The sequence below is a fragment of the Pseudophryne corroboree genome, chromosome 3, assembly GCF_028390025.1.
Source record: "Pseudophryne corroboree isolate aPseCor3 chromosome 3, aPseCor3.hap2, whole genome shotgun sequence".
Classification (NCBI taxonomy): Eukaryota; Metazoa; Chordata; class Amphibia; order Anura; family Myobatrachidae; genus Pseudophryne; species Pseudophryne corroboree.
Window position 1 is genome coordinate 381,767,048 of NC_086446.1, and position 12,058 is coordinate 381,779,105.

The following is a 12,058-nucleotide window of genomic DNA, read 5'->3' on the forward strand; positions in this document are numbered from 1 at the left end:
TGGTGCCTGCGTTAGGCACTGTTTGAGTCTCTCAAATGCTGTTTCAGATTCGTCTGTATGCGAAATCCGATCAGGTTTGTTTGAAGAGACCATTTCCTGCAAAGGTAGCGCCAATATGGAAAACCCTGGGATCCAATTACGGCAATACCCACACATTCCTAAAAACGTCCTGATCTGTTGCTGGGTTTGTGGCAGTGTCATGTCTCTAATGGCTTGGATTCTATCAGCGGTCAGGTGTCTCAGTCCTTGTGTTAGACAGTGTCCCAAATATTTTACCTTAGCTTGGCATAATTGCAACTTGTCTTTGGAAACCTTGTGACCTGTGTCTGAAAGATGAAACAGGAGCTGTTTCGTATCCTTCAGAGATGTTTCCAGTGAATCTGAACACAGTAATAAATCGTCCACATACTGTATCAATACTGATCCACTGTCTGGTTGGAAAGACTGTAAACAATCATGCAAAGCCTGAGAAAATATACTTGGACTATCTATGAAACCTTGGGGTAACCGAGTCCACGTGTATTGGACTCCTCTGTATGTGAATGCAAACAAATATTGGCTGTCAGGGTGCAGAGGTACCGAAAAGAAAGCGGAGCAGAGGTCAATAACAGTGAAAAATTTGGCAGTGGGAGGAATTTGCATTAGGATGACAGCTGGATTAGGCACTACGGGGAACTGACTCTCAACTATTTTGTTAATCCCCCTTAGATCCTGCACTAGCCTGTAACCCCTCCCCCCACTCTTTTTAACAGGGAAGATGGGACTATTTGCGGTGCTGGACGTTCTTACTAGAATGCCCTGTTGTAGCAAGCGCTCTATTACGGGAAAAACTCCTAGCTCCACCTCTGGCTTCAGAGGATACTGTGGGATTTTTGGAGTTATCCTACCATCTTTTACTTGCACAACTACTGGAGCTACGTTTGCCATTAATCCAGTGTCCTGTCCATCTTTTGTCCAAAGTGACTCTGGTATCTGAGATATCATCTCTTCTACTTGGGATGGATTCCTATTTGTCATAATGGAATGTGACATTAATTTTGATGGGGAGTCTAACATGTCTCGTACTTCCTGAGCGTGATTCTCAGGAATGTCCAAGAATACCCCTTCAGGAGTACAATAAATGACGCAACCCATTTTACATAGTAAGTCTCTCCCCAGGAGATTAGTTGGTGCAGATGCAGCCAGCAAAAAGGAATGCTTGGTATGCAAAGGCCCTATTGTAATCTCGGCTGGTTTGCTAACAGGGTAGTGCTGGACTACTCCTGTTACTCCCATGGCTGGAATTGTCCTACCAGTGGTTCTCATGCCCACTGTCGAATTTATCACTGACTTGGCCGCCCCTGTGTCTACAAGAAAGTTTAAAGTTTTACCAGCCACATTGATTGCAATCTCTGGTTCGCTTCCAAGACTGGCAATCAACTTAACTGGCTGCAGATTACAGGTATGGCCACACCCCTATTGGGTATGCTGACCTCCCTGAATCCCGCTGGCAGCAACTACTTGTGAGGGAGTTAGCTGGGAACTACCAGAGGCATGCCAATCTCTGTTCGGGGGATATCTTTTTGTTTCCCCTGTATGTGGCTCAAAACTCCGCCTCTGTGGACCCTGCTCCCAATGTCGTGTGTTGTGTTGTTGTCTAGGGGGTTGAAAAGATCTTTGTACATTCTTTGTTCTACATTCTCGTGCAAAGTGTCCCGGTCTGTTACAAGAAAAACATGTTATTACACTTGCCTTACCCACAGGATTCGGTGGTACATACGCAGGCTGCCTTGTGGTCAGCGCCTGTATACTTACGGACATCAACTTATCACTTTGCGACTCTCTGTGCCTAGTGATGTTTCTGTCGTGATCAATAGCAGCCTCTCTCAATGTGGACACTGACAGACCTCGCCAACATGGTTGTGTGGTCTGTACCCGAGCTTTTAATGTTTCCTTTAAACCATCCATCAGTACAGATACTGCTACTTCTCGATGGTTTGGGTTGGTCTTTATGTCTTCTATACCCGTGTACTTTGCCATTTCTAATAGTGCCCGGTGAAAATATTCTGTTGCCGTTTCGGACTCCTTTTGCTTAATGGAAAATATTTTATTCCATTTAACAACGGCTGGGAAATACTCTTTTAGCTGTAAATTTATCCTTTTTACATTATCCTTGTTGTACACGTCTGTAAGCGGTACATCTTTATCCAATGCACAATCAGCTAAAAACTGAGTTGCATCAACATTGGAAGGTAAACAAGCTCTTAGCAGTATCTGCCAATCCTTGTTGTTGGGTTCTACAGTGTTACCTAGATCCCTGATGTATTTTTGGCTAGCAACTAAATCCTTCCTGGGGTCAGGAAATTCGGACACTATTGTTCTTAATTCCATTCTGGAAAATGGAGTGTACATGGCAATGTTCCTTATGGGAGTGGCTCCAGACACATCTGTTTTTCCATTGCGAACTGCTATTACCCTTACAGGAGCAATTCTAACAGCCTCTTCCTGTGTAGATTCTACAGCTTGTTGTGGTACAATTGTTTCAGTGTAGTGCATGGTGCCGTACTTACCCGTTGACACGACCTCACCTATCCCTCCGCTAGGGGCTTTCACTAATCTCGTGGGTGTCGCTGTGCCTACTGTGGTCTCTGCTATGGTGGCTGCAAGAGAGAGAGCTGAAATTGTTGCTGAATCGTCTTCTTGATCACACTCCTGAGGAAGGTTCAAAACAGGGTACATCTTGCACGGGTTAATACTTGCATGAGTTATTTGGTTAACATCATTAACATTTACAGTGTTACTAAGAGTTTGTGTTTTACAACCCAGTGCGTTTCTCTCCGCAATCAACCTCTCTCCTGCAATGTATGGTGGAGGAGGAGCTGTGGCAATCAACTTCCTGACTGCCCCAGATCCTGCCGCCAGAGCCAAACCTCTCTGTATCTCACCTTCCTGGTGCCATAACTGTAAACAATCATGATGTTGAATTCGTCTCTTTGTTGATTTTACGAGACATATCCTCCTCCTTAAATTTTGTAACACTTCTGGACTGAAGCTACCTATTCTTGGGAAATTGTCCCTGTCTTGTACAGTCATTCTCTCCCATTCATCACATAAAGATTCGGTGTGAATTCCATATTTTTCACACATTACATATCGTGCCGACCCAACTGGTCGGTTCACAGAATCAACCTGAACCAGGGTTGATCGCCCCCTACCTGAGCAACTGGCCCCCATAGTCTGCAGGTGTTGCTTAGTCCTCCTTGGATCTCTATATCAAGGTTTTCAGCAAGCCTTTACAGACAACCAAATTACTCCACAGTAGGCCGGCGGTGGCGGTTTACCGAGTACCCCACTCACTCGCCCACCTCGACCAATACGACCTGATCACACCGATATGGTGCTGGCGTACTCGATACAGGGCCCCTATGGAACCTTCAGTTTACTGGAACATATGAGGGTTACCCGCAGGACACTTACTCTTTCCAGTAAAGTTGGGGTTGTTAGATAGTTCCTGAGTGACCAGCGAACTTCCCTTCCAAAAATAAAAAATTACACAAATCACGTCAGAATGTACAGATAGCGTTTGTGACCACTTTACTCTAATGGTATTAGGTCAGATTACTAACTACTGCACACAATTACGTGCGGTCCAATCGTTCAGTACACGAGCACTACTTGTCCTGTACTGAAAGATCAATGGAATCGATGTTTCCGGCCGCGATTCCTTCAGCAAGAGCTTATGGCCTATATGGGTTCTGCACCAACACCCCAGGCGTTGTGCCACTGGACTTTTATAGCGGACCTTTTACCTTACGACCTCCTGGTCTTGTTACCTTATGACCTCCTGGTCTTGTTACCTTATGGTCCGCTATACTCTAATGCTCAAATATTATTTAACCAGGGATGCCTCCCTAGCCACCGTATATGTCACTTACACGTATGTCCCTTGACGAGTACCCGGCTTTCCTTTTGGTTCCACCTTAAAGTTATATAAACTTTTGTATACAAAACACACTCACTCAACACATGTACACTTTTGTTTCTATATCTATTTCTGCGCAGAAATTGTCTTTAGGCCAAAAGTGTTACCAATTAGGAGCAGGATCTGTTAAACTAAATTTCAGATTTTTCCAAAAATAGATTTGCGTTATTTACCGCTTTGCGTTATCTACCGCTGTGCGTTAATTATCGCCTTTGCGTTACTTATCGCCTTTGCGTTACTTCACTTTATCACAGCTTGAGCTACGTGGGCGTAACCGGACGCTACGTTGCGTAATGAACGCTGCGTGCGTCTGCCTTTTGGATTGCGTACACTAGTCTTTGTTAGCGACACGTGTACGCAATGCAAAGGATCCACCGTAACACAATTTCTATTTTTATCAATGTAAATGATCCCTGATCATCTACCGCAATCCACACTGACTGCCTTGTATCTCAGACAAACCGTGTGTTGTTCTATACTTTAACTATTACCTCTACTATTAAATAACAGCAAATCTCTTTTTAGCACTTTCTATCAACTATAAAATTGGCAAACAGGAATAGTGATATACGAAAATGAAACAGAAATGCAGATATATGCGTGCGTACGCAAGACAAAAGAAAAATAAACAGTTTTAAAAAGACACAAGCGTTTTGTTCTTACTTCCGGTTCCCGGATTCCTTCAGCACTCTTTATCTAAGCGAAGCAGACGCTTATCCCGCCAGCACTATGAGACAACCTCCCACCCTTTGCTGGAGGGATAATGTCTGCTGATCTACCTAGTGCAGATATGAGAAGGATAGGACGAGTCCCCAATTGACAATGCTAAATTCCTTTGTCGTATAAACAACCCTTTATGAAGCTAAGAACACTGTACGCTGTTTACTTAAGAAATACCGTAATGGTACGCTAGTTGCGTAACGATCGCTCAGCCGTAGGCGAGACGCTCAAGCGTCACGTTCGCTCACGGCCCAGGGATCACAGGACACGTTATTGGCTATGACTAGAGTAATGATTCGCTATGGCGTAGCTTACGCTCGAGACCACGAGGAGGTCACCAGCGGTGCAGACGCTCACAACGCTATACCTTAATGTTTAAACCTTATACCAAAGAAATACAAAGAATACCTTAATGTGAGTACAGGGTGTAAGTGCAACCTTGTGTAACCTGACTAACTACAAAGCTGCTTGAGCGTCACCGACGCTCAAGTGAACACTTAACACTATAGAGAATACACAGATACTGGTTTAGGTTCCAAAGCCTATTAACTGTATTATATCTAATATACTTGTAAAAAGGGGATAACAGTACAAATGATACACTACAATATAACAGAGACTTCCTAACCACAGAACTAAACAATAAATACAAAAAGACAATACTACACTGACCTAAATGCAATACAATACAATACTATCTAATACAATACAATACTAGCCTAGTCTAGGGGAGATATGAGAGAACAGAACAGAGAGAGAGAGAGAGAGAGAGAGAGAGAGAGAGAGAGAGAGAGAGATAGAGAGAGAGAGAGAGAGAGAGATTGGCTCACAGAAAGACAATGATAACGGAGAGAAACTTACGCACAAAGGGTATGATCGCCTGCGCCTCGATATCCAGCTCCCGGCTATCAGCAGATAACCGTTGATGAGAGAGTGAGAGCTGGATGTGGTCGGCCTGCCTATTTATGCCCCACACACAATGCAATCTCCTGGTCCTACAATCCCATTGTCCATTGGCCGAAGGAATTCGGCCCTGCATCATAACAAAAGGTCATAGGGTGATTCATACAGGTGGGCTGTGACGATTTCCAACAGCTCAGGTGGGTGGGAAACTGGGTTTCCCGCCGCATACCTGAGTATGTGTAATTAATAGAAATGGACATAAACTTCTTATGTCCATAACTATTCGCACGAGCGATTAATACGCTCCAAACCAACACCGGAATATTGCTAATTAAATACTCTTCCGATGGGTACCAAACACTGCTGTATGATTCCTGTTAGACCCTTCGTACGATATAAAGAGGGATTCCTCAGCTCTGGGACATTGTATTTTAACCAAACTTTCAGAATCTATCAAAGGGACCATGATCTATAAACTACATTAATTGTGAAAATATGTAACGAATGAGTCGCACGCTACGACTATATAAACTCTACCGTAAATGCGCATACCGCGCCTGCGAGTGCACGCTATTGCGGGTATGCGCCTCCACGGGAGAGCGTACGCACACGCAGCGCGGACCAGTGTGCGGTGCAAATATGGCAACGTGCATTGAGACATTTTTCTGACTTTGACAACATGAATCAAAATTGAATTTGATTTGAAAATCAAATGCAAAATCGATTTTCAATAAATTAGCAATTTTTTCAGGGATGTAGAAAATCAAATAGAAGCGGCATTGCAATTGTAGTGCATTTGCAATTTTAAAGCGATGCGATCGCACATTGACAGGAAGTGAGCGTTTAGGGGTGGTTACATGCCGTTTTGTGGGTGTGGTGGCAATAACGCAGGTGTGTCATGGCTGTTCGGCAGGCGGGTTTCTGATTTCCTCTGCGCTCTCTTGCATACTACAGCATGTGCAGATTTCTGGATACTCTGCCAGATTGACTTTACCCCTTTAATGTTGTATGGATCGCAAAAATGCAGTGGGCGTTTTTTCCATTTCTGGGCAGCAACTACCTGTGCGATTCTTCGCGATTGATATTGCAAAATAAACACACTTTTAGTAGCAATAGCAATCCATGTTGAAAGAGGGCCACTATCCCTATCAGGTAAAGTGCTTTGGAAGCTGTATAGTCAAGTTCTGCAACTCGAGTTTAATGAATTGATGAAGTATGTTTATTTTATAAAATGACACTCATTTCTTCTTCTTAGTTAATCTTAGGAGCACCAGAGCAAACTCTGCGTTCCCTTCACATCCAGAAAGATATCTCTTCTTACACATATACCCGATCACTGGCTCAGCTGAAGGTGAGATTAATTAATAAAACTGTTCCACACAGTTGTTTAGCAAACAAGACATCACTTGTTCTGTCCTTTACCAGTCCTTAATTTTACCTCTGTCTTTGTTCCCGTTGGGTCTTATGAAGAGTTCGGAGTAAGAGCAAAAAAAAAAATTTTTTTAACAATTTGCTTCTGGAATAAACTAGAGAATGTGCAAGTCCATATATCTTTTTGCATGCCGGGAGAATACTGATTATGTTTGTATCTAGTAAACAAATGTTAGAGAGCTATGCATGTATGCTGAAATTTAGAATTCAGCACGGACATATTCTTTCCAACTATAACTAAGATTTAAAATCTATCCCACCTGCTATGATTATGGTTTTACCAAGGTGCAAATTCATACTTCCTATCATGACCCGTGCCAGGAAGGACAAAATGCTCTGCTTCTGGACTTCCCTCTTAAGTTAGATTGTCATCTGTGTTGAAACACCTTTCTCATCAATTAACTAATTCAACACAGGTGACAGCAATCATAATTTAAGGGGAAGCCCAGGAACAGAGTATTTTGTCTCTCTTGGAATGGCTCCTGTTGGGAGGTATGCAAATTGCTCTTTTGTAGCTCTTAAGGGCCCTACTCACTGGCAGACCCGCCGCCGAGCTGCCCGACGGCGGATACGGCCGACGAGCGACCCGGCGGCGGGGGGGGCAGTGACGGGGGGAGTGAAGTTTCTTCACTCCCCCCGTCACGCGGCTGCATTGAAGTGCAGGCAAATATGGACGAGATCGTCCATATTGGCCTGCATGCACAGCCGACGGGGGACCAGCGATGAACGAGCGCGGGGCCGCGCATCGTTCATCGCTGGAGTCTCCACACTGAAAGATATGAACGAGTTCTCGTTCATATATGAACGAGATCGTTCATATCTTTCAGAAAATAGGCCAGTGTGTAGGGCCTATTACTCCCATAACTCTTGTGCAGCTGGTGGGCCTGACACAGCCATTTAAAGGTTTTTAGCATCCCCAGTTATCTAGAAGATTTTATAGATTGGATGACATCATATAGTATCTGTTCAGTGAACACACATGTGTAAAAAATGTGGCCCTTTCCATGGAAATACTTTAGCAGCAGTAAATGCGTGTCTCTTCTGTTTTATATTTCCCACCCGTCCAGTCTTCCATTAATGACGCAGCAGAATTCAAAGAAGTTTCGGAGGCAATGAAGGTGATTGGATTTAAACAAGAGGAAATTCAGACTGTCTACAAAATCTTGGCTGCCATTCTGCATCTGGTGAGTAGGTTTGAGATATACTGGAAATCACTTGAATAGGCAAAAGTCTCTAATGTGTTTTTTTATTTTTATGGCGGGAATTCGTCTGGTAGCTCTGATATTTTGGACTCCTTTTTTTTTTTTAGCATATTTTGCGCACAAGAAGAACACCTCTTAAGCTGTGTAATGTAATATATATATATATATATATTACAATAAAAAGTACAGTATGATGTGCTTGTAGCATATTTGGGACAAAGCATGCCACTTAGTGCTCATCAAGATCTATCTAATGCTCTCCAGTCATGTGTCACCCTTATTTTCAGGGAAAAGTTCAGCCTGCCTGTAATGGAGATGCCTAGTGCGATGGTGCATGGATTATTTGTAAAATGTGAAAATACTGATGTTTTGAAACCGTAATAACCACTATTAGACAATAAAAAATTACATTACCTAAAAGGCACATTGCCCTTCTTAGTTTGTACTTGCTGAAAGATCCTGCTTTTTGTTCCCCCTTGTTGGCAAATATATATTTTTCCCATCTAAATGTGGGTATCCAGATTATAGATTCACAGTTAAAAGGTCAACAGGTTCAAATGGACGACATGACAATGGTTGGCACAGCATATTGTCGACATGAGTTTTTGGGGATTTTTTTTTTTTTTTTTCATTTTTAGGACTTTTTTATACTTTACCATCCACGTGGCCTATGACTAGGAATAGTAACCTGTGCCGAGCAGTGAGCGGTACCTTGCCTGAAGCCGCTCACCATGCGAGGGGACCCGGTGCACTCATTTGGGGTCCACATGCTGTAAGGGAAATTTTGACACCAAAACAAACTATCAAAAACTCATGTCGACATTTTCATATGTCAGCAATATCTGTATCGACCATGTTCATACTGACCACTTGGAGTCCACCTAGACATTGTTGACCTTCTTGCTGTCAACCCTTTGATCCATAACCCTAAATGTGGGCACCAATTGCCGTACTTCAATTTAAATGATTATTCCAACTGAAAGATAAATACTTAACTTTCATCCACTTCTCTGCAACTAGTATTATTCTGTGTACCGTAAGAAGGTCACTCACTTTTCAGAACTTACTGCCACCAACAGGTAATTTTGCTTATATAATACTATATCAATCTGTAATGAATAGATAGATACAGTTTCCAACCGAGCAGGTCTGATTTGGAGTTGGAAGCAAAGCAATAAAGGCAAGTAAATTTGCACCTATACAAACCATGTTGTACTGCATGGGGAGCAAATCAATTTATTGTTTTGCGTGCAGGGTAAATGCTCGCTGCTCTTGCATCTGCAATGTCAATATAATTTTGGACTCAAATCTAAATCTCTCTGCACATGTTACATCAGCATGGTTTTGCCCAGCTGCAAAGTAACTTGCTTTCTTTTGCTTTGCAGTGTATCTAAATAGTACTGCACCTCTCACTGCTCATGGCCATCATCAGCAGTTTGAAATCAATGCAGCAAAAAGGGGTATGGGTCGTTGGATAGACACAACTTAGGTCGAGAGTCATTAGGTTGACCATGGAAGGTCAACATGCATTAGGTCGACATGTACTAGGTCGACTTGAGGTTTTTGGTGTAGTTTTCTCCGTAAAGTGACGGGGAACCCAAATTAGTGCACCGTGTCCCCTCGCAGGGCTCGCTTCGCTCGCCATGCTTCGGGCAAGATGTCTCTCTTCGCTCGCCACAGATTGCCGTTCCAATCTTAAGGTGTGTACACACGGTAAGATATTTTCTTCCGATTCTGACTATATAGTCAGAATCGGAAGAAAATATAGTGCAGATCGCAAGGTGACAGTCACCTTGCGATCCCGATCCGATGCCGATGCGCGGCCCCGCGCGGTCGGCATCGGAAGAAAAAATAGGCTGTGCAGGCAAGTCAATCCTGACTATCTCTATAGAAGAGATAGTCAGGATTGAAATCGCACATAGCCAGCATCGCAAGCACAGTTATTATGTGCTTGCGATACTGGCTAAGTGCCGACCCGGCCCCCTGTCGCACCGTGAGAATCGGATAAGTCCGAATCTCACCGTGTGTATGCACCCTTAGTCCACGTGGATCGTTAAGTATGAAAAAATAAAAAAAATGTGAAAACCTCATGTTGCGCTTTTGACCTGTCGATCTAGTGCATGTCGACCTAATGCATGTCACCTAATGGCATTGTCAACCTTCAGTGGTCGACCTAATGAGTGTCCACCTAAGTTGTGTCGACCTAGCGACTGTAACCCGCAAAAAGTGCTACAAACCCAAGGACATTGGACAATGACAGACGTTATCTTTGGTTTGGAACTTCTAGTGAAGTATATAAGAATTTTGGTGAAGGTGATCTCTATTTTATTTCTCCTTAATTACTTCCATGGTGTTCCTTTCTCAGGGGAACCTCAAGTTTATTGTAGATGGAGATACCCCACTGATTGAGAACGGTAAAGTTGTTTCTGTAGTGGCTGACTTGCTGAGTTCTAAGTCTGAGCTTCTGGAGAAGGCTCTCCTGTTCAGGACTGTGGCCACTGGCAGAGATGTTATAGACAAGCAGCACACTGAGAAAGAGGCTAGCTACGGCAGAGACGCCTTTGCCAAGGTAATAGAGGGCTAATGGATTGGATTGATGTACTGACAGATATAACAATAACTTTGTAAATGGATAACCTATTGATGACCTGTTCTCTATCCCACAGGCCATCTATGAACGCCTGTTCTGCTGGATTGTGAGTCGTATTAATGATGTGATTGATGTAAAAAAACAAGATGCAGCTGTTCATGGGAAAAACACTGTTATTGGGGTGCTGGACATATATGGATTTGAGATCTTTGACAATAACAGGTGGGATGATTTTCTAATGCAGATCTTAAGATCTTAAATGAGACATCTTATTGATCAGCTGTTAATATCATCTTTGGGTTTTTGTTTTTTTACATTTCTATCATAATTTCGGAAAATTGGTGCTTGAATGTATGAACTTTGTTGCCACAAGATCCTCACGTCAGTGTCCCATCCTGTTGGGAGCCACTGCTCCCTCTTCTGTATGTATTTCTCAGAGCCAGATAAAATTGGCTATCAGAACATTGCATGTCACATGATAAATGAATAGTTGGTATATTAAAGTTCCTGTCTTTTTCTAAAGTTGGCTTCTTGCCTTGAGAAAGTTCACTAACAAGGAGCACTTTGGTGATTTTGATGTGTATCACTTAACATACTGTATATAATCAATGGGGGAGGGATCTTTGGTGAATACATGTGACTTACTAGGGATAGAAGATAGGACAGAGGCCTAACTAATAGCCTGTGAGTTGCAGCAGGTATGAGATTTGGGCACTTTAGGTGTTAGATTTAAAGCAGCAATTTTTAAAAGGCAATCCAGTTTGGATTTGTTTTTTGTTTTTTTATATCTGCTTTAAACATTCTAATAATTTCTTCTGCATTGGGAAGACCCAATGTAACTTGCTTTTCATTGCCGAGCATAATGTCCCCTACCCTACTTGACATGCTGCCAATGTAATACCATCTTAGTCCCAGCACCAGCAGTCACACCATTGGGATTTTCATTTGAGTTGTTCCTCTGCAGCAGTGGTTCTCAAACTCAGCCCTCAGGATCCCAAACAGTTCACGTTTTCCAGGTCACCTAGCAGGTACTCAAGTGTATACATTACTTACTGACATATTTTAAAATATCCACAAGTGAACCTAATTATTTCACTTACAATTCTGTGAGGAGACCTGGAAATATGAACTGTTCAGGGTCCTGAGGACAGAGCTTGAGAAATTATGTTCCCCAGTAAAGAGTTCATATCTTATCCTCCTTTATGAAGGCCTGATATCATCAGGGGCCTCCATGGGGCAGAGGACAGGTGT

The 12,058-nt window shown here is 42.9% G+C and overlaps 1 protein-coding gene across 5 annotated transcripts in view; it reads left to right on the plus strand.

Moving 5' to 3' along the window:
- The window catches only part of MYO1D (myosin ID), a 341,746-nt gene that overhangs the window by 247,965 nt on the left and 81,723 nt on the right, over positions 1-12,058 (plus strand). For all 5 annotated transcript variants that reach the window (XM_063959995.1, XM_063959994.1, XM_063959998.1 and 2 more), the window contains 4 exons: positions 6,840-6,935; positions 8,083-8,199; positions 10,583-10,786; positions 10,884-11,029. In XM_063959995.1, the coding sequence (XP_063816065.1) occupies positions 6,840-6,935; positions 8,083-8,199; positions 10,583-10,786; positions 10,884-11,029 (563 nt within the window). The remainder of the gene's footprint in view (positions 1-6,839; positions 6,936-8,082; positions 8,200-10,582; positions 10,787-10,883; positions 11,030-12,058) is intronic.